A 20,436-nucleotide genomic window follows, 5' to 3' on the forward strand; every position below is an offset into this window, starting at 1 on the left:
TTCAGAAAGGAACTGAGACTTTGAAGTCTATTAGATAGATGGCAGTGGTAGGAGGAGGGTGGGGAGGTTGTTTAGTCAAAACCTGCTTTTCAATGAGAAACCATTAGACTTCCAAAAACATTGTCAATCAAAAACAATGAGGAGTCCTTGTGGCACCTTAGAGACTAACACATTTATTTGGGCATAAGCTTTCGTGGGCTAGAACCCACTTCATCAGATGCATGAAGTGAAAAATACAGGAGCAGGTATAAATACATGAAAGGATGGGGGTTGCTTCACCAAGTGCAAGGTAAGTCTAATGAGATAAATCAATTAACAGCAGGGTACCAAGGGAGGAAGAATAACTTTTTAAATGGTAAGAAAGTGGCCCATTACGGATAGCTGACAAGAAGGTGTGAGTAACAGTAGGGAGAAATTAGTATTGGGGAAATTAGGTTTTGTAATGACCCAACCACTCCCAGTCTTTATTCAGGCCTAATCTGATGGTATCCAGTCTGCAAATTAATTCCAGTTGTGCAGCTTCATGTTGGAGTCTGTTTTTGAAGGTTTTTCGTTGAGGAACTGCCACTTTTAGGTCTGTTATTGAGTGGACCAGAGAGATTGAAGTGTTCTCCTAGTGGTTTTTCAATGTTATGATTCCTGATGTCAGATTTGTGTCCATTTATTCCTTTGTGTAGAGACTGTTCGGTTTGGCCAATGTACATGGCAGAGAGGCATTGCTGGCACATGATGGCATATCTCACATTAGTAGATGTGTAGGTGAACGAACTCCAAATAGTCTGGCTGATGTGGTTAGGTCCTATGATGGTGTCCCTTGAATAGATACGTGGACAGAGTTGGCACTGGGGTTTGTAGCAGGGTTTGGTTCCTGGGTTGGTGTTTTTGTTGTGTGTAATTGCTGATCAGTATTTGCTTCAGGTTGGGAAGCATATCAGCAATCCCAAAGTCAGGGTGTCAACCTGAGACAATTCAGGATCAAGTGGAGAATCCTACCCCAAGCTGAAGACAAAGATCCTGTAATCTGTAAAGTGGTGCTAACATCAGATGTAGGATGTTTGAACCAAACTGCCAAGAGCTGACCTATGGCTGTTACAACATTTTGACTCTCTCTCAACTGACCTGCAAACAGATCTGAACCAATGGATTTTGAGGGAACACAGAGGAATTCCTGATTTCAGTCTAAGAAAAAGGGAGTTTGTTAAAGACATTGGGTGATGTTTGACTCTGAAGTGACCTTGCTAGCACAGCTGGCAAAGGGGGGTGTTCTCCTTGGTGATTAAAGAGCCCTCATCTGGTCATACTTCATTTACGCAATACATAATGCCAGACCAAGATCTAAGTAAGACATCTGAGCTTTTGGCAGATGAGTCTCTGATCTACTTAAAGGAGAAAGTCTTGAAGACTGGATAAATAACTTTCAACTCCAGAACCCTAATGTGGATCCTTCAGAGCACAATCTTTAAAAAGGCTGGATAACAAGGTAAATGTCCCAATCCATCACCTGGAATTATTACGGTAGATGGTCAGGAAGGTGAGAAGGGGGGTTATTTTCACCTTCTGTGTCTTGAATGATCTTAGATGTAAGTGGTTCAGGAGCAAGTATCATCAATAAAGTGTGGATCCTTGGTAATCAGTCTTATGGAGACCACAGATATGGTCTAAGTAAAGGTATCACCCAGTTACACTGTTAAGGAACCTGCCTGTGGACCAATGTCTGACTACAGGCATGAATGTTCTGATACCTGATATAGATGAAGTCAGGATAGCAGGATTTTTTTTAACTGCTTTCAACAGCGTCTCATAGATATTTTGTGATTAATTGGATTAATAGAAGCTTCTATGAAAAGCGATGCCAATGTCATGTTTACAGGTAGTAATTTGCATGTGCTGTGATTGGGGAATAGCACTACACACTGACAATTCAGAGGACTTGATGTGCTTAATCTCGATTGGGAATCCCAGATTTAGAGATTTTCCCTTTGATCATTGTCACTATCTGAGGAACTATTCAGCTAAGTTTAAAATAATGAGAACGCTTCTGAGGCATTGGGCATTGCAGGTGATCTGCTTCAGGTACAAAACTAATTATGTAAATTCAGGGTCTTGCTGGTACCACAACTGAATAGGTTCCAGAACAAACACATCATGGGAGAGGCACCAGAGGGCCCTCTCATGAAAACTGAGATCTTCAGAGCTAAGACAGTATGATTCCAAGAGTGGCTACATGCCTTTATTGATTTTTTTTTTATTGTTCCCCGATAACTCAGAGGACGTTGATGTGCAATTGATTTTACATAGAAGAACAAGCCTGCACATGGGTAATCCAGTATTGGCAGATGACAGTGGAGCAGACCCTATGAAAGCTCTTTTGAACATGACTTCAGAAGCGTAGCTCCAATGCCAGTGTTTGTACCCTACATGTCTTCAGACAATCATAGCCTTTTGAAGTGTTTTGAGTTGGAGCATGAGCCTTGAATTAAAATGGCTCGGTGCACGGTATAAACAGCACTAGCGTTGACCTTAGTTGGAGTGGTTTCTTATCCAGCTCATGTTGCAACAAGCTCACTGGACCTATCTGAGCCAACATAGTTTGGTGACAAGATCCAGCATCATTAACTTGGATAAACCACTTAACAAAGTGGTTTGATGCCCCATATTAACACTATGTGAATCCTCACATTTGCTCAGGACAACTGGGTCCAATAGTTCAGTCTCTGAAATACCATTTGTTAAAGGAGCAGTATATTCTCCATCATTGTCACCAACGTTCTCTGATTTGTCACAGATTCATATTGTGATGCTTTGTTTTATCATAAATTAGGTTAATCTGTAAGGATTACATTGGTGCCACGCTAATGGTGCCAGGATGTCAGTGCTGAGTCAGATGAACCTACAGCAGTGGTTTTCAATCTATTTAGCATTGTGGGCCACATATACAGCTCTCTGTGTTATGTGGGCTGCATCCACACAATATACATACTACCTGTATGGCCTAGCGGATGTCACATGGGCCACAGCTTGTGCTGATTGGGCCGCAAGTTGAGCACTGACCTACAGGGACTTGGGAACCTTGACATCCACTTGATGGTATCAGAATGTCCACACAGAATTCAGCCAACCTGCGGGCCTCAGTTGGGCATTGATGGGGCAAGGACCAAAGTGCTGAACAGGCTGATTCTGGGGACCTAGAATCCTTAGTGGGGAAGAAGTTGACATGGAGGGATTCGGGGATTTTGACATATCAATCAGGCTGGGGCCTCAATGCTGAATCTGTTGACCTTGAAGGATCTGGGGACGGCAGCACTACATCTGCGGTGCTGGGACTTCAGCACCAAATAGATCAGCCTGGAAAAATCCTGGGCCCATGACACTACATCATCAGTTCTGGGACCTCAGTGCTGACCTAAAGAGACACAGGGACCTCAGCACCATGTTGACAGTGCTAGAATCTTGGCATCAAAATTAGATTGAAACAGAGGAGAGTGGGAATTTCAGCACTGCCTGTCATCAGGTGCCTGCTGGCACCAGAACCTTGGTGCTCGGCTTACCCAGACAAAGTTGGGGAGATGGATGTCACTTAAGTGGGGCACAATGCCACTTAAGGGCTAGTTGATGTCTGCAGTCCATGCTGGCCTTACCCAGTGCCAGATGTAGCTGACTGGGCCTAAGAAGCCACCTGCATCAGTAGAGGTGTGTTAGGCTCCTGCAAGTCATCCAGGATATCTGTGCCTGATGGTACCATTTCTTCTTTATTCTTCAAACTGAAGAAACAGTCCAATCTGCTAAGCTAACCTTTTAAAAAAGCGCCCCAAAGGGCAGTATTAAAAGGAAAACAATGAGGACAGCATTAAGGCCACTGCACCTTCAATGATTAGAAAGGAACTGAAAGGCAGTTAGGGACACTCCTTCAGAACTGGACAACTGGCCCTAACAGACACTGCTCACTAGAAAAATTCTGCAGCTCAGCACCAGGCCATTATATCTTACAAGTGGGACTAGGCAGAGGCCACTTTAAGAACAGGCAGTTCAGGTCTTAAAAATGTACGCAGCATGCCTGGGCATTAAATGAATGCCTCTGCTTTATTTTCTTGTGAAGAGGATTTGCTTCAGTGTTCTTGACACTTTCTTTGTGTAGCTTGGTGCCACACCTTTCCCTCCCACTCCCCAGGTGGTAGCATCTGAGTGATGCTGTGTGTGTGTAGTTTGTAAAGCTCTTTGAGATGAAAGGTTAAGTTATAATTAAACAAAGCCTGTTCACGCCCAGAGAGAGAGTGTGTTTTATTCTACTTGTGGAGCCCATCATTATACAGAAATTATAGTTTATTTCAACCAATAAGCAAGAGTGACAGGTAGATCACAAACTGCATCACAGCTACTACCAGCACTGAGATGATTCACCCACAAGTCGGGCAATACAATAACGCAACTGTACACAGCCGAGAATTTAACAATCAGCTCAAAAACTCCATGTCAGGATTCGATTAATTCGTTGGGTTTGTGGGTGTGGAATATATATATTCCTATGTAAGTATTTGCTAAAGTCCACATAGAAGCACAAATGGCTAAAAACATCCGACATATATATATAATTTGATTTTATATATATATTTATAGATATTTATATAATAGGATATGTTTCTCATTACTACAATATACTTGTTTTAATTCCTTTAAGCAACTGGGAGGAAAAAAACAGTTTCACTAGAGTCACATCTGATATGTGTATGTCACAAACTACAACAGAACAAGCCATGTGTGAGATGAGTCAGACCATTCCAGGACAGAACAGCTAAGAGGCAGGCAAAGATTCTCAGAGGGAGCAAGGCTACATTTCAAATGGTGGTTTTGGACTCTCTGGGCGGGAGGGACTGGCCTTGCCTGGCCTGCTGGAATTTAAAGAGAGACAAAAGAAAAAGAAGGAAAAGAAAGGGAAAGAGGGAGGGGGGGGGAAAAGCATTAAAACAATAATTAAAACACAGAAACGAACTGGCATCAGAACTTCAGGCAAAGTGGATCCACAACAGAAATCAAAAACAACAGTACTGGAATAAGAGAACTTAAATCTGAATCAGGGCTGGTTTAAAGCCTGGAGAGTGAATGCTCCTTTTTGCTTCAGCAGAGCCACAACATCTGAGGTGCACAGGCTCAATCAACTTCTTAATACTCTTTTTTTTTTCTTTCTTTTTACACATACAACATTAAAACAAAATACCCAAATTGTTAAGAAGATGAGTCGTCTGCAGTGGTTACAAATTTCCTGAAACGTACCATCCACATGCAAGAAGAAAAGGTTACCATAATCACCACGCTATCCAAAAATACACTGAACAAGAAATGTGCTTATCTGAAGTAGAGATATTTGCAATAAAACATTACTTAGCGAACTCCCTGAAAACTTCTGCTTGTCCATTTGCAAAGGGGGAGCATCATACCTATTCCCCCTCAGTTTCTGGAAAGTCAGTTGCAGGCAGTGATGTGACACAGCTGCTGGCAGAGGCCAGCAGCTCTCCATCAGCAGTATTTCCTCAGCTACTATGGAGAGCTGAGGGCAGGTAGATCCATCTGCTCCGTGCACTCTGAGGTGTGTGTGTATATGTGCTATCTCAGACTTCGTTCTAGAAGGATTACACTGCTCAATAAAGCTCCCCTCATCTTGATCTCCCTGCCTTGCTTTGAAGTGAGGTTGATTGCATTGTTCCCAACAACATATGAATGTTTGCACCTTAATTCAAACCCATACGCTGGACATTTCACCTCTGTTACCAATAATGTCTCACATTTTGACAGTATCACTTATTATTCTTCTGAGTTGCGCTTTGTCGTCTTAACTACAACATAAGAAAATAGCTACAGAGCTACAGATTAGTTCAAGGTGCTGAGACACTACAGCTAGCCAATGCAGGCAGGACACATTGTTCAGGCTAGATCAGCCAGGTGGAGCATTTGGCTGGGCAGCTTCCATTTTGGCTTAAAGATGCCCCCGCAGCTGATCACTCCAAGGAGCCTGTGTCCTTCAAGGTCCCATGCCACTGAATGGGGACTACTCTATGCTCACAAAGCAATACAGAACGCACAAGAGAAGACGAAGAGGACCTCAATCACTAGCTTGCATTTTACAACACGCCAGGAGGGGGCAGTGGAAGGTGAAGGGGTGGGATGGATGAGGAGTGAATGTGCCTGTGGAGGGTGGTGTGGGGCAGAGAAGCCGCAGGTACGGCTCTCGTCGCCAGCTGTCTACAGGCCTTGGGTTATAAATCTAAGAGGGACGGTTCAGCTGGTCGGATTATGGTGGGTCGAGTAGGTGAGGCAGGGCCCTTCCTGCTGTGGAAAAGCAGAAGAAAACAAAAACGAGAAGAGAACACACACCGTGGTTAGCATGGCAGTCACAGTCACAATCACACATGCTTCTCCACCTCATTGGAGCCAGTGGGCAGCACCAAAGAAAGGGGACCTCAGTTTGGGGAAAAGGGTTACCCACAGCATGAGCAGGAGTCCATGGAGAAGTCTTGCAATTTTAAAATCAGCTAAACACTGGCTCCTCTGGTCACTGTGGATCCCTAATAATAATGAGAAAGAATTAACTGCACAGCTATTATCACCTTCCAGCTGGGAATCTCAAAGCACAAAGGCTAATTGCCAGCGACTGCACTGGCACCAGAATGAGAGTCGAGAAGCATGGACACGATAACAGTGACGCTACTAAACCAAGCAAGTGAACGTCAATCACACAGTGTGGACAATGTCCTCTGGGAGGCGCTGTCACAGAGGCTGCTGGCTGGTTTGGAGAAGCACCCTTCCCGTGCACCAAGGCAGGTGACAGTCTGTAGAGTTCAGTTCTCAACGGCTAGGATCATCTTTTAGCTACCAAACTAAATTTGATCCTTTTGTTCGTATAGTCCTGGGACCCAACAAACATGACTCCCATTGACTTTAATAAAGGGAATTTGGCCCTTGCTATTTGTGACCTGATTTCTTAATATTGTTCCAGCATTTCTATGCTGAAAGTGTTTCAATAAGTTGAACGGGCAACAATTTGGTCTAAGAAGGCACCAACTTCAGCATTACGAGATTGGCTTCCTGTAGGGGCCACAGTCCTTTTCTCTCATCTGACTAAATGAAGAGGACGTCAGCTTGAAAATATAGGCTACAAGGAAAGAAGGAAGATTGTGCATAATCTAAACATAGTTAGAAATGGATAGACTTTTCTCTGTGAATGAAAACTGTTTGTATATTTTCATTTAAATGCTGTCTCCTGCAATGTCTGCAACCCAAACCCAACAGCATCCTTTTAGTGCATGAGATATGGAAAATGAAACTAATCAGCACAGGGCAAGACTAGTTTCATTGTCCAAGATGAATGAAATGCAAAGAGCAAACGAATAGGATGTGGTTGAGAGTAAATGAGATTGATATCATTTTGTATGTTTTAATAGTCAGCATTTGTATTGGTAACACACACAAGGAAATCTCACTGAATTTGCACCATAATAGTGTTACATTGATGTGAATCTGGATTCCCTGTGATCCATTTATGAAACAGAACCTGGCTAATGAAACTAAGGCCCTCTCTGTACACAGGTTTTTTGCATGCTCTAAATCGTTGCAAGCCCTGTTTTGTACAGGTACAAACTGCAGTAAGTGTTTATTCAGTGTTGAACTATTGTAGCTACATTGATGTAGTTACACGGGTGTCAGAGTAGCAGCCGTGTTAGTCTATATCTGCAAAAAGAACAGGAGTACTTGTGGCGCCTTAGAGACTAACAAATTTATTTGAGCATAAGCTTTGGTGGGCTACAGCCCATTCATCGGATGCATGCTGCATGCAGCCGAACATGCATCCAATGAAGTGGGCTGTAGCCCACCAAAGCTTATGCTCAAATAAATTTGTTAGTCTCTAAGGTACCACACGTACGCCTGTTCTTTATAGGGGTGTGAATTTCTACAGTTTAAATAAGCAGTAAGTAGAACCAGAAACTTTCATTCCTAATGATCAGACATAAGGCCATATTCAGCCCTGGTGTAAACAGACATCTCCAGTGAAGCCAAGGGCATTACAAACACGGACAGCAGGGCTAAATTTGACCCTCTGTTTCCTGCCTGGGGCAATGTTAGGCCATGACTACACTACACTGGCTGCAGCGGCATTGCAGCTGTGCTGCTATAAGGTAGATGCTTCCTACATCAATGAAAGGGGTTTTTCCATCAATGTAAATAATCCACCTCACTGAGAGGTGGCAGCTAAGAAGAATTCTTCTGTCGACCTAGGTTTGTCTACAGTGGGGGTTAGGTTGACCTAATTACATCTCTCAGGGCATGACATTTTTCACAGCCCTAAGCAGCATAGGTTGATCTAATTTTTAGGTGTAGGTCACGCTTACTGTACCACTTGAAGCTTTTTTTTAAAGAAATTGCTGAACACTGTGGTTTTTCTTTGACTCCACAAATCCATCTATAATGCGAGAGAAGCCATCGCTTCCCAGGCTGTCATGCACAAGTTGTTCTTCAAGTAAAGCAATATAAATGATGGGACTGAGTTAACCTGAGAATAATTCAATACCTCTGCAAGGTAGTTAAATTGATACCTTTATACAGAGGAGGAAACTGAGTCAGAGAAGGGCCATCCCTTGGGGAGGTGAGGGTGTGGGGTATGGGCCTTCTTGATGCACTGAAGACCTGTGTGTTATCTGCTATAGTTGCTCACCTAAGACCTTACTCAAAGCCCACTGAAGTCAATGGAAAGAGTCCCATTGACTTTAATGGGATCCAGAGCAAATCCTTAACTAGGTGCTATTGCACCGTGCCACCCATACTCTAAAGGGAAACTTTTCTAAAGCTCAGAGGTCAATTTGCATCTCATACGCTTAGATTCTCTTGCTGTTCTTACCAGATATAGACAGGAAAGAGGGACTGAAATCATTGGAGAGCAAATGATACAAGACACTCTGGCCCAGATGGGCCATACAACCCTACCAGAGTACACAGAATTGAAACGGTGGCGGCAAAGCACATATAAAAAATACGCTTGTGTTCTTTGCTGATTGTGTACAATGTACAAAGATGGCCTCATGGAGGGTTTGGCTGTTGTTCTCTGCTTGTTTTGTTTTACTTTTTCGCAGATCTTGACTTCGCTCCTCTTTTCTAGAGGACTTTGGTGAGACCTTTAAAGGATCTGGATGCTGACATCATCGGAGGCTGAAAACTGCCTCCCAACAAGGGCCTCTCCCCATTGCCATTGTCTTCAGGAACAAGACAGCAATCAGGTGCTGGAGGTTGGGAACAACAGAGACCTTCATGAGCCTGTCATTATACACCACTAAATTCTGCTCCCTTGGTATCCACTGACAAAATTTCCACTGGCTACAATGGGAGTGAAATTTAGCCCTAAAATGAGCAAGAGGAGGCATAAACCAAACAATTATTTTGGTTGCTTTGCACTTTGCCTTTTAAACCCTATTCAAGCCTAGATCCTTATCATTTTGAGGACATCACAAAAATCAGGCTGAGAGGGGAAACACTTGGATTTATTTTCCTGGCTGCAAAAAGTTGCTGCTATCTATAGTCAGGATCAAGAGGGTTACCCCCTAACACCACCACCATCCTACATTAGCTCTGATTTCCTTGGTGCTCTTTATAAACCAGACCAAGGGCAGAGAAAGCCTCATAACAGCGAGTCCCAGAACCAAGCACAGACAACACTCAACCCTCCTATCTGAGACCCTCTCCAGGATGAACATTTCTACTAGGGCTTCTAAAGGTGGCTGCAGCAGGCAGTGACTGGGGAAAGCTGTCGCTCTGATATGTCTGTACTGAGTCATCAGTGAGGAGGGCTGAGGATAAGACCTGAAGCTCCTGAAGCAAAACATTTACCACTGAACAGTCACTGTGTCGGTTCTCTGTGTTGCAGCACATTTCAGCCCTCTGCCCAGCTATATGAAGCAGTAACACAGTCACCATTCACTATGAGACAGGAGCTGATTATGAACTCTGAGGGCTTGACCCAGAGAGGCACTGAGCACCTGCAATTCCCTTTAACCTCAGTGGTAGCTGAAGGTGCTCTGTGCCTTGCATGATCAGGCCCAATGAATTCAATAGGAGCTGCGGTAGCTCAACACCTCTCAGAATCAGGCCCATCATATAAAAAGATATCGCATATAAGGACAAGAGTGAGCCTCACCAAACATATCTGTCCCACCCCATGATGTCCCAAAGCTGCTCCACTCTACCCTCTCTCCCTTTCTCTCATCAATAAGGGCCAGTGGATCTCAGGGACAGGTAGATTCCATTCAGGTCAACATCCTTCTTCAAGTTACATCCTCCCCCCTTAGTATTTACTCAGATGGAAAGTTCAGTCCCTGAGCATAAGGCCAGCACAGTACACTATATACCTGGTGCTGGGCCACCTTGCTAATCTGGTGTTCAGCAAATATGCTGCTGCAAAGTGCAGGGGGAGAGCAAAAGAGAGAAGGAAAAACAGACAGAGGACCTGGAGCACAGTGGTGAAGCTGGAACATGGATTGTGGCATACACCCCCTTTTCCATGGGAAGGAGAACGGGAAGAGAGAGGGGACATTTGGATGGCAAAACAGGAGAACATGTAGGCTAGGGGATCAAGAGGAAAAAGGATGTTTATCTCTAACTGGGATCTGATGAAACGGGTGAATAGGGGAGCAATTAAGGGCAGGGTTACTCCATATTTGGGAGGACAGAAGTCACTGATGGTAATGTCCCAGAACCTTGCCCTCCCTTCCATGGAAACTAGATGAAGATGCAGGGACTACTTTGGGCAGACATGCTGAAATGTAAAACAAGAGTCTCAATCCACAGTTCCCCATCACGGTCTCTGTAGAGGCCATTAGAGCAGACAGAGAGATGGAAAAGACCTACAGTTCATTCAGTCCATCCCCGTCAGTGCAGGATTAAACAGGTTGAGAGAGACACGGCTCCCACCCTATCTCCCATGCTCCCGCCTCTCTCTCTCTCTCTCTCTTTCTCTCCCCTCACTCTGAACCCATACACTCAAGGGTGAGGTTTTCTTCTCTGATAATTTTCCATTTTTTAAAAACAGTTTCTGAGGCTTCTCCCAGCCTTCCCTCCTCCTGCAGCTCCAAGCAGCTACTCCCTGTCTGATTGTCCAGCGTTCTGTTAAGACTCCTCCCTTTGTGGGTTGTTTGGACAAGGGGATCTGGTACAAGTAAAGTATCAGGTAGGAGAGGTGAGCAGCAGAGTGATGAGAATGGAGGAGGGGAGACACGCTGACTCATGCATCGCAGGGAGAGAGTGCAGAACATACCGTGGTTGCCAGTCCTCAGGGGTCACTGATAGTGATTCTGAAAGACAACACGAAATCAACATGGCAGTTCAGACAGTTCAAAGCAGAGGCCACACACACAGTCAGGAAGGTGAAACACACATACAGAGAATAAACAGACACTCTGTTTACAGGAGCACAACCTACACATTCACAGCCACCCCTACACAGGAAAGTGCACATCCCACACTTACGGACACACCTGTCCATACAGATGCATACACGCCAACAGAATTAAACATACACACCTAAACAAGAGTGCATGCATAGCTATACACACATTTCTGCACATGTAATAAAGATGTGCACACATCTATATAGGAGCATATGACCCTCACGTGCACACAAAGAGGCATACAAACCCATAAGTACATTGTGATGTACACGCGCACACACACACACAGCTGCATTCACACACTCACTAGCATATTCACATGGACACACAAATAGGCTCTTATACACACACACACAAAGCTGAATCCACACTCAGACTCAAGACACATTGGAACATGCTCATATACTGACACAAGTGCCCACGTGCATTCACATGTGCTTAAACAAACATGCTAGCAGGCACAGGTCTCAGGATTGGGCTGGCTGCATGTCATGCCATATTTCACTGGAGATCCAGGCTTTCTAGTCATATTGCAACACTAACTAATTTAACACATTTAATCAAAAGAAACAAAGACCATGAGAAGTGGAAATCAAGAAGGGCTAAAGTGCAGTTCTGGGTCTTGAGTACCAGTCAGGAGAGGAGGAAACAAGGACATAGCTTAATAGATTTTAAGGCCAGAAGAGACCATTAGATCATCTAGTCTGACCTCCTATATAACTCAAGACATAGAATTTCATCCAGTTACCTTTGTACTGATCCCAATAACTTCTGTTCAACTAATGCACATCTTCTAGAAAGGCAGCTCTATTTGACGATGATTCTCCTTGACAACAACTTTTGAACTCTGTCCATTAGCCAGTTCTTATCCATCTAGCATGTGCTTTATTGATATAATACAGTGCTAGTTTTATAATCAAAATCTCATGCTGCACAAGCCAAACTTATCTCACCAAGAAATGAAATCATGTTTGTTTGACAAGACCCATTTTCCACAAATGAGAATTTTGTGCACAGATCATAGATGCTCAGAGCACATGGCCTTCATTGCATGGGCAGAGGCTTATGAGTTGTTTCTAATGTACAGTATTTAGAGAAATAGTTCCCAAGGGTACATGTAGCTGGCGAGTATGGACCTATACAGGAGACTGAAGAACCAACTGCTGAAGCTCCCCAGCCAGGGACATAATCGAAGGGAAAGGATCCTGCTTCTTTGAAGACTTCCTGTTCAAGAAAATGAACTGTGAGGTATTTGTGCGAGACAGAACATGCATGAGTGAGTGTCTGTATATGTCTGTGGGTATATGGAGCAGAGAACACTCCAATATCACCAACCTTGAATCCAGATGTTCATACAAACCAGATGGAGATGAACACAAACATACATACAGCAGGCATATGCACACACATCCATGCAAGCACATGTACACATGCACAAATACACCCAAGCATACATGTCAGATCCCATTTTCTCCCTGTACCAACTCCCACAACAAGGCCCACTCACGCTGTAAAGGTAACAAGTTCCACTTCATACTCATATGGCATCCAGTGTAATCCATCCAATGAGGGAAAGATGGGTATTAAAAGAAAAGCAACAATGGAGATGGCACCCGTTCACCCATGGCAGAAAGACCCAAGCCCAGTGCCAGCAGGGAACTTTCTTATTCTATATACAGAAGAGGGAGAAAGGTTGCCATCTGAGTTCCCTGGTGAATGGAGAAACCTGAATGGCAAACAGGGTATAAGGCCATGGGAGGAGTCTATGAACAGCTGGAAGGATGGAGGAGTGGGGGAGAGAGATTGAGAGCGAGAGCGTGAGTGAGCATTGCTTCATTACACTCTTTGGAACCACCCCATTCCCATCCAAACCATGGCAATGAGTCAGCACTGAACCATTTCCCCCCCCCAGGGCCAGGGAGAGTGACCTGTTTAGTTAGACATTTCAAGTTTGCTTCCTCTAGTCCAATGTTGTTTTGTTCAGAACCTCTCTGCTCCACATAGAGGAAATAATCTATAAAAGCTTGTTACAAATGGGGCAGGGGTTGCAATGTAGGCTGGGGCAGAGGGGCAAAGAATTTCCCTAGAGGCAGGAGCTCAGCTCATTTCAGGCTGTTTGGGGGATCCTACCAGGATGGCCAGGGTATATAGAATATTTTTCATGAGTGAGGAAATGAAGCACAAGGTGTGAAAGGGAGATGGAGAAAGAGAGAGAAATGTGGGAAACACATAAAAAACGACCAGAAAAGGAATGTCATGTGGGGAGGCAGCAACACAAGAAGCAAAAGCCAAAACTACACAACTGAAGCATGCAGATATCCACAGGCACTACCAATGGTACTGCAAACCCCTGGAAGGGGACAGCAAGGCGCATGTGGCCGGGTCCCTGAGGGAGCAGCATTAAGGGGCAGAGGAAGGGCCAGGGCAGAGACATTGAGAAGGTAACATCATTTTCACACCAAAGAATCAATAAAAACTGAGTTGCATCTTCTTCGGACTCATCCATTCCTGTTCTTGTCCTGGGCTGGATACAGAACCTGTCAAATAACTGCCTCTGTCTCTCTCTCTGAACAAGCAGCACCCAGAGAGTCAAGGCATTATAACAGGAGAAGGACCAGGCAGCCTCTAACATATGCCATCACCACCCATCAGAGACAAGATGTTATCACAGGAGAGGGGGCTGGGAAGTTTTGACATACACCATGAACACCCATCAGAAACAAGGTGTTGCAACAGAAGAGGGCCAGGTAGCCTCTGACATGCACAATCAGCACCCATTAGAAACAGGACATCATCATAGGAGAGGGACTTCCTTACACCCACAGATGGGAAGTTTCTGGTTATCATTTATTTTACCATTCCATTTCTTTCCATTCCTCTGGCTGAGATCAAGGATCTAACAGTGAAATGATCTTGGTTCCAGCCCAGCTTCTTCCTAAAAAGTTTCCTTACCAATGCACTCGTGGCTCATTCCAGTTGTCAGAAGTATGCACAGGGTGACTATACCTGGGGGAGGACCCAGTCCTACGGAGCTTCCTTTTGGGAATGTGAAGTTGTAACGTGGGCTCTATAGCTTGGAAAGTGCCCTGGGCACTTGAAGTTAATTGTGGGGTGATAAGCGTGCTCATAAGCAAAACCCACCTCCCAACCACTTGTTCTCATACTACTACACAGCTGGCCACTGGAACCGGAAGCAGTAGCCAAGCTGGGTAGGAAAAGCATCCACATATCTTGGTTTAAGTCCCCCTCTTCCTCTCCTTGAAACCTCCTGTATCAGGAGAGGAGAAAGAACTCACACACTCGGGTTCCCCAAACATGGTTGTCATTGCCATGAAACACATTCCCACGCCCACCCCGTTCCATCTCACTCCCAGCACTTTCGTTTCCCACTTGTGAGTACAGGTACCAGCACCGCCGCTTTGACTGGGATTATCATGTACAATGCTCTGTGATCCAAGGTCCCTCCCAAGGCCTAAATGCACTTTTTTGCGGGGAAGAGTATGTCCCTCTGTTTCAGACATCTGCCTCCTCACTGTCTCCCCGATAAAATTAAATGTCAACATTAGTACGAGAAATAAGGGAGCAAATGTTTCCAATTGCAGAATTGATTCAAAACACACAGAGAAAGGCTTCACCCGTCCCAAATGGTCCATCACCGCTCTGTAAGCTGAGAGGAAGGAGGCATTACCAAAGCTGCCACCTGAAACCCAGATCTCTCCCTCTGCATGAGTGTCTCAGGACTTACCTGGGGACACCAGGAGGAGCACGGTTTGGCCGAGATGGAACTTGAGGTGGGGGCCCGAAAGGATCAGGGGAGGCACCTGGCCTGGAGGGCACAGGGGGAGCACCACCCAGGGTGGGTCCACCAGCAGGAGGAGGTCCAGGAGCTGGACCGCGAGATACAGGCCTGGCTGGTGGAACAGCGGGCGCTCTCCTTTGTGGTGTAGGGCTGGATGTGGGAGACCTACCAAACAACCAAAGAGAAGTTCAACTGCAGCAACAGGCACGTACAGTAGCCCTCCAAACCCCGCAATGCCTTCAGCACCCTTCTAGCCCCCAAGTCACCTTCCATATCCCTTCAATCCTTCTGTTTGCCTTCAAGACTCCTCCAACCTCCATATAACCTTCAAGGGTTGGCAGCCTAATTCACCTACACAAGGCCCTAGAAGCTGCTATTTTATTTTCAAGGCCTCAGCAACCCTCATGTTAACTTCCAATACCCCAGAATCTTCAGCACCCATGAGGCTTCATATTCTAGCAGGAGGCCTCATCTAGCCCCTAAAGAGGCATCAGGCAGGTCCGTGGGGCACTACCCTTGAGCCTCTGGTACCTGCGTCCAGATGGTATGCTCTGCACCTGCAGCCAGGAGTCGTCCACCGGTGGGGGTGTAGGGGTGCTGATGGTGCTGGTGTTAATATCCCCGATGATGCTGAGTGCCTCTTTCAGGGCATGGTACATGCGCAGCATCTCATCACGTCGCTGGGCCTGCTCCACTGACTCTTCCATGAGGCTGTTTTGGTCTCCACAGGAGTAGAGGTTTGCCAGCAACTCCGAGTGGATAAAATCCTTCGTCTGTAACCAGAGCAGAAGAAACAGAAAATCACAGCCATCAAATCCTCCATCTGAATCATCTTTCTTGCGAAGGCCCCCTCTCTTTCCCCATCTCAATTATTCTCTGTCTCACATTCTCTCCTCCCCTTCTCTCTCTTCCACCTCTATCCTGTTAGTCCACCCATATTTCTCATCTTTCCTCTTTTTTCCTTCTCTCCATGTCTTTCTCTCTTTCTTCTCTTATCTTTCTAGTTCTCTCACAGTTCCCAATGGGCTTAGCAGGGCGATATGTACATTGTTTATCATAAGATGCATGATGGTCTTAGGCATGAGGTCTCGGATGGTTTTGTTGACAATTCCCATGTAGGAGTCCACCAGGTTCCTGATTGTTTCCACTTGTCTCTCCAGTTGGGGATCCATGGAGTGCATGAAACTGTCAGATCCATTTTCCTCTGTCTCATTTGCCTACAGAGGGAGGGCAAAAGAGAGAAGCAGCAGTTGGAAAGAGACAGATCAATTCTTAATATACCATAGAGGCCAAAAAGCAAATGTGAGGCGACAAGGGAGACATGGGGGAACTTCATGCAGCAACATGGGATACAACTTGACTTTTCTTCTGAGCTGTAATTCCCAATACAGTACTCAGCTTGTATAACCAGGTAACCCTTTCCCAGCTCAATTTAGAGGAAGGGCCATGAATCTGAGTTCCATGTTTGTATCATTTTGTCCTATTTCAATGCACTACACTTGGTTATTGGAGTAATGCAGAGCCAGTTTACTCACAAGTTGATCTTTAGTAGCATGCTGCCCTCCTTAAATTGTTGTCACCAGCTACCATGCATGTGAACAAAACTGTACCCAGTCTGTGCGCACAAAGTGATCTCCAATGCACTAATGTGTGTGGAGGGGAATAAACACTAACATACCAGTGTTTGTGCTGGTGAGTGAACATAAATGCACCAGTGTGTGTATAAGAGTAGGTGAATATAAAATGCACTGCAAACACAATATCATTGCATGTGTGTGTGTATATGTGTGTGCGTGTGCGCACATGCACATCTGTATGTATTCATGCTTACATGTTATGACTCAGAATGCCTAAGTGGACTGATTCACAATGACAAGGATGGCAACCTTTGAGAGAAGCGTTAGATTCTAGTTCTATCAGCCAGCTCAGGCTGACTCTCAAATTGCCCTCATATGCAGGACTGGGGTGTGAGGATGCAATTTATATAGCTCTTTAGCACCACTTAGTGTCTATCTATCCATATAGGTACCTAATGTGCTCACCACTGGAGTTTCTGGGTGCTAATGGTGGTTATAGGAACAGTGATAGTTTCAAGAAAAGTGTACTCAGTCTTGCAGTTGCTGTGTGAGGGCACCATTTGCAGCTGATACAAAGGAGGAGAAAAGGAAGAGGGTAGCTGGCTTGCGGGCAGGAAGAAATTACCCCTAATGAAAATGTGAGTGAACACCCTGCTCAGACTGGCTACTATGCCAAGTCTCTGCCTTGAGGAGTTAGACCCTATTGGCCCAGTCCCTGAATTACAATAGGTGGAAAACTCAAATGTGGCAGCACGAGAAACAGTCAGGCCTCCCTTGACTGGGACAGGATCTCCAGGGTAGGAAATATTTTAAAAATTTACATATTTGGAATGGGATTTATTAATACAAGTTCTGCTTGCCAAGTCATTTCCCTCAGGATTCCATACAGTGAATAGTCCAAGTATTATGAAGATTGGTATTAATATTTTTAACATTAATACCTTACACATTTATAGCAGCTTTAATCTTAGAGGCTCCCAAAATGCTTTAGGAACTTTGAACCTGATCTTGCAACTCTTGGTCACGTCAGCAGTCCCTTACCACATAAGTAGTTCCATTGACTTCAATGAGGATACTCACGTGAAAAAGAGGGTTCAATTTTTGTTGCTCTGCACCTAGTGTAGATATTGTGAATGTCCTGTGAGACCACTCAGATTTGGTAGCATTTTACACCCATTCACATTCACTTTGCAATCTTGTAAATGACTATAAAATGTGCAGGGCAATGGAGAATCAAGACCTGGGTCCACAGGATTGAACCCTACATTATTCAATAGTTAAAGTTCTGTTGGGATTATTCACTATAAGAGGGATTGGCAACCTTTGTTACATGGCCTGATAGGGAAATCCGCTGGCAGGCCAGGACTGTTTGTTTACCTGCAGTGTCCACAGGTTCGGCTGATTGCAGCTCCCACTGGCCGCAGTTCGCCATTCCAGGCCAATGGGGGCTGCGGGAAGCAGCGGCCAGCACATCCCTCAGCCTGCATCGCTTCCCGCAGCCCCCATTGGCTGAAACGGCGTACCACGGCCAGTGGCAGCTGCAATCAGCCAAACTGCAGACACTGCAGGTAAACAAACCATCCCAGCCCACCAGCGGATTTCCCTGACAGGCCGCGAGCCAAAGGTTGCTGATCCCTGTACTATAACCTCCTGTTTTCACATTTATAATTTTCTAAAAAATTCTCCATTTGGGCTAAAATGTTCCATGCCTGAGCTCAATTCAGCTCTAAGGATCAACAAACATTAATTAATCTTCACAACCTCTCTGTGAAGTAAGAGAGCCTCACTCCCATTATACAGGTGGGGAAACTGAGGCCCACAGAAATGAAGTTCTTTGCTCAAGGTCATATAATGCATCAGTGGAACAGCTCAGACAAAAAAAACATGTCTTCTAACTCCAAGTCCTGTGCGTTAAACACAGGAACCTCTTTCCAAATTAAACCACTTTGGAAAGAAAGAAAGAAAGAAAGAAAGAAAGAAAGAAAGAAAGAAAGAAAGAAAGAAAGAAAGAAAGAAATCCTTACACCCATAACTGAAATACAGCATACAGCTATCTCTAGAATTAAATTTGTTAACCAATAGGGCACAGCAACACAATAGCACACCTGCCAAGACTCATCCATTCAGAATTAATTCCAAAACATGAAAGATTTTGCTGTGTGTGTTTCAATGTGCTATTAAAAATGTTACTCATCTTATTTTAAGTTTCCCTCACTCACACTGTCCCATTTTGATAGACTTGCCGCAGTTTAGGACATGAAGTGAAGCCCAATATCGTCTCCAATTTGAGTGAAAACAATTAACCAAGAAAAGGAAAATTTTCTTTTGTTTCCCCCAGGGTTTTTTTGTTTGAGCTTCAGCTGGAAGGAGCGTATGTATCCCCAAAGGGATGGAAGGATTCACGGTCTGAGAAACATGGGGTTAGGGTGCTGGAAATCAAACATGATGACTCTAAAACAGAGGGTAAAATGCCAAAAATAAAGCTCTGATGAGACTCAGAAATCAAATACCAAAGAGGGGGAATAAAAAGAGAAAAAGGAAAACCCAAGCCAAGAACGGAAACAAACAGCAGACGATCTGACAGGAGGTGCAAAGACAGAGGGAGAACAAGTGATTGCCTCCCAGGAGATTATGAAAAAGGGGGAAAAAAAGGAGAAAGAAACTGAAAAAGAAAATCAAGTAAATCAGAACTAGCTGATAAGAGCCCCCAAGGGGCAGTACAGGCAGAAGGGGTGTCACTTACTTTGTCCTTGTCCTGGCAGGTCAGTTTGAGCACAAAAAAAAAACAAAAACAAAAACAAAAGTGACAAAAATAAAAAACAGATTTTAGTTGGTCTCAGAGGCAGGAGAAGCATCTACTATAGCATTAAATGGAAATAAGACCAAACCCAATCCAAAACACAGGTCAAAGGGACTAAGTCATCCTGGGCCACAGAGGCTGAGTGGGTCATTAACTAAATTGAAATGACCAAAATGGAACCTCTGCAAAGGAAAATGACTCATTAAAGATGGATGTCATGGGAAAGTTACTTATCTGCAATGGCTGCTTCTGTTACTCTCTCCTCACATGGGGTTTTGTGCCTAGGGGTACGTCTACACTACGGGATTATTCCGATTTTACATAAACCGGTTTTGTAAAACAGATTGTATAAAGTCGAGTGCACGCGGCCACACTAAGCACATTAATTCGGTGGTGTGCGTCCATGGTCTGAGGCTAGCGTCGATTTCTGGAGCGTTGCACTGTGAGTAGCTATTCTGTAGCTATCCCATAGTTCCTGTAGTCTCCCCCGCCCCTTGGAATACTGGGTTGAGATCCCAGTGCCTGATGGGGCAAAAATCATTGTTGCGGGTGGTTCTGGGTAAATGTCGTCAGTCATTCCTTCCTCCGGGAAAGCAACGGCAGACAATCGTTTCGCACCCTTTTTCCGTGGATTGCCCTGGCAGACGCCAAAGCATGGCAACCGTGGAGCCCATTCAGCTTTTTTTTACTGTCACCGTATGTCTACTGGATGCCGCTGAGGCGATACTGCAGCACTACACAGCAGCATTCATTTGCCTTTGCATGACGGCAGAGACGGTTATAAGTCGTTCTGTACCATCTGCTGCGCCATTGTAAATTGGCAATGAGATGACGGTT

General features: G+C 44.8%; 1 protein-coding gene across 14 annotated transcripts in view; it reads right to left on the reverse strand.

Annotated features, from left to right (window-relative positions):
* Positions 1–4,297: 4,297 nt before the first annotated feature.
* The window catches only part of DNM1 (dynamin 1), a 105,851-nt gene continuing 89,712 nt past the window's right edge, over positions 4,298–20,436 (reverse strand). For 2 of the 14 annotated variants that reach the window (XM_030535971.1, XM_030535969.1), the window contains exons 18-23: positions 19,543–19,554; positions 16,269–16,439; positions 15,754–15,995; positions 15,169–15,387; positions 11,291–11,327; positions 6,231–6,318 (exon numbers count right to left, since the gene is read on the reverse strand). In XM_030535971.1, coding sequence (XP_030391831.1) covers positions 11,306–11,327; positions 15,169–15,387; positions 15,754–15,995; positions 16,269–16,439; positions 19,543–19,554 — 666 coding nt within the window. In that variant the 3' untranslated portion in view covers positions 6,231–6,318; positions 11,291–11,305. Of the gene's footprint in view, positions 6,322–8,359; positions 9,264–11,290; positions 11,328–15,168; positions 15,388–15,753; positions 15,996–16,268; positions 16,440–19,542; positions 19,555–20,436 lie in introns of those variants that run through there. The other 12 variants (XM_030535967.1, XM_030535964.1, XM_030535966.1 and 9 more) reach the window with 10 other exon arrangements.

The sequence above is a fragment of the Gopherus evgoodei genome, chromosome 16, assembly GCF_007399415.2.
Source record: "Gopherus evgoodei ecotype Sinaloan lineage chromosome 16, rGopEvg1_v1.p, whole genome shotgun sequence".
Lineage (NCBI taxonomy): Eukaryota > Metazoa > Chordata > Testudines > Testudinidae > Gopherus > Gopherus evgoodei.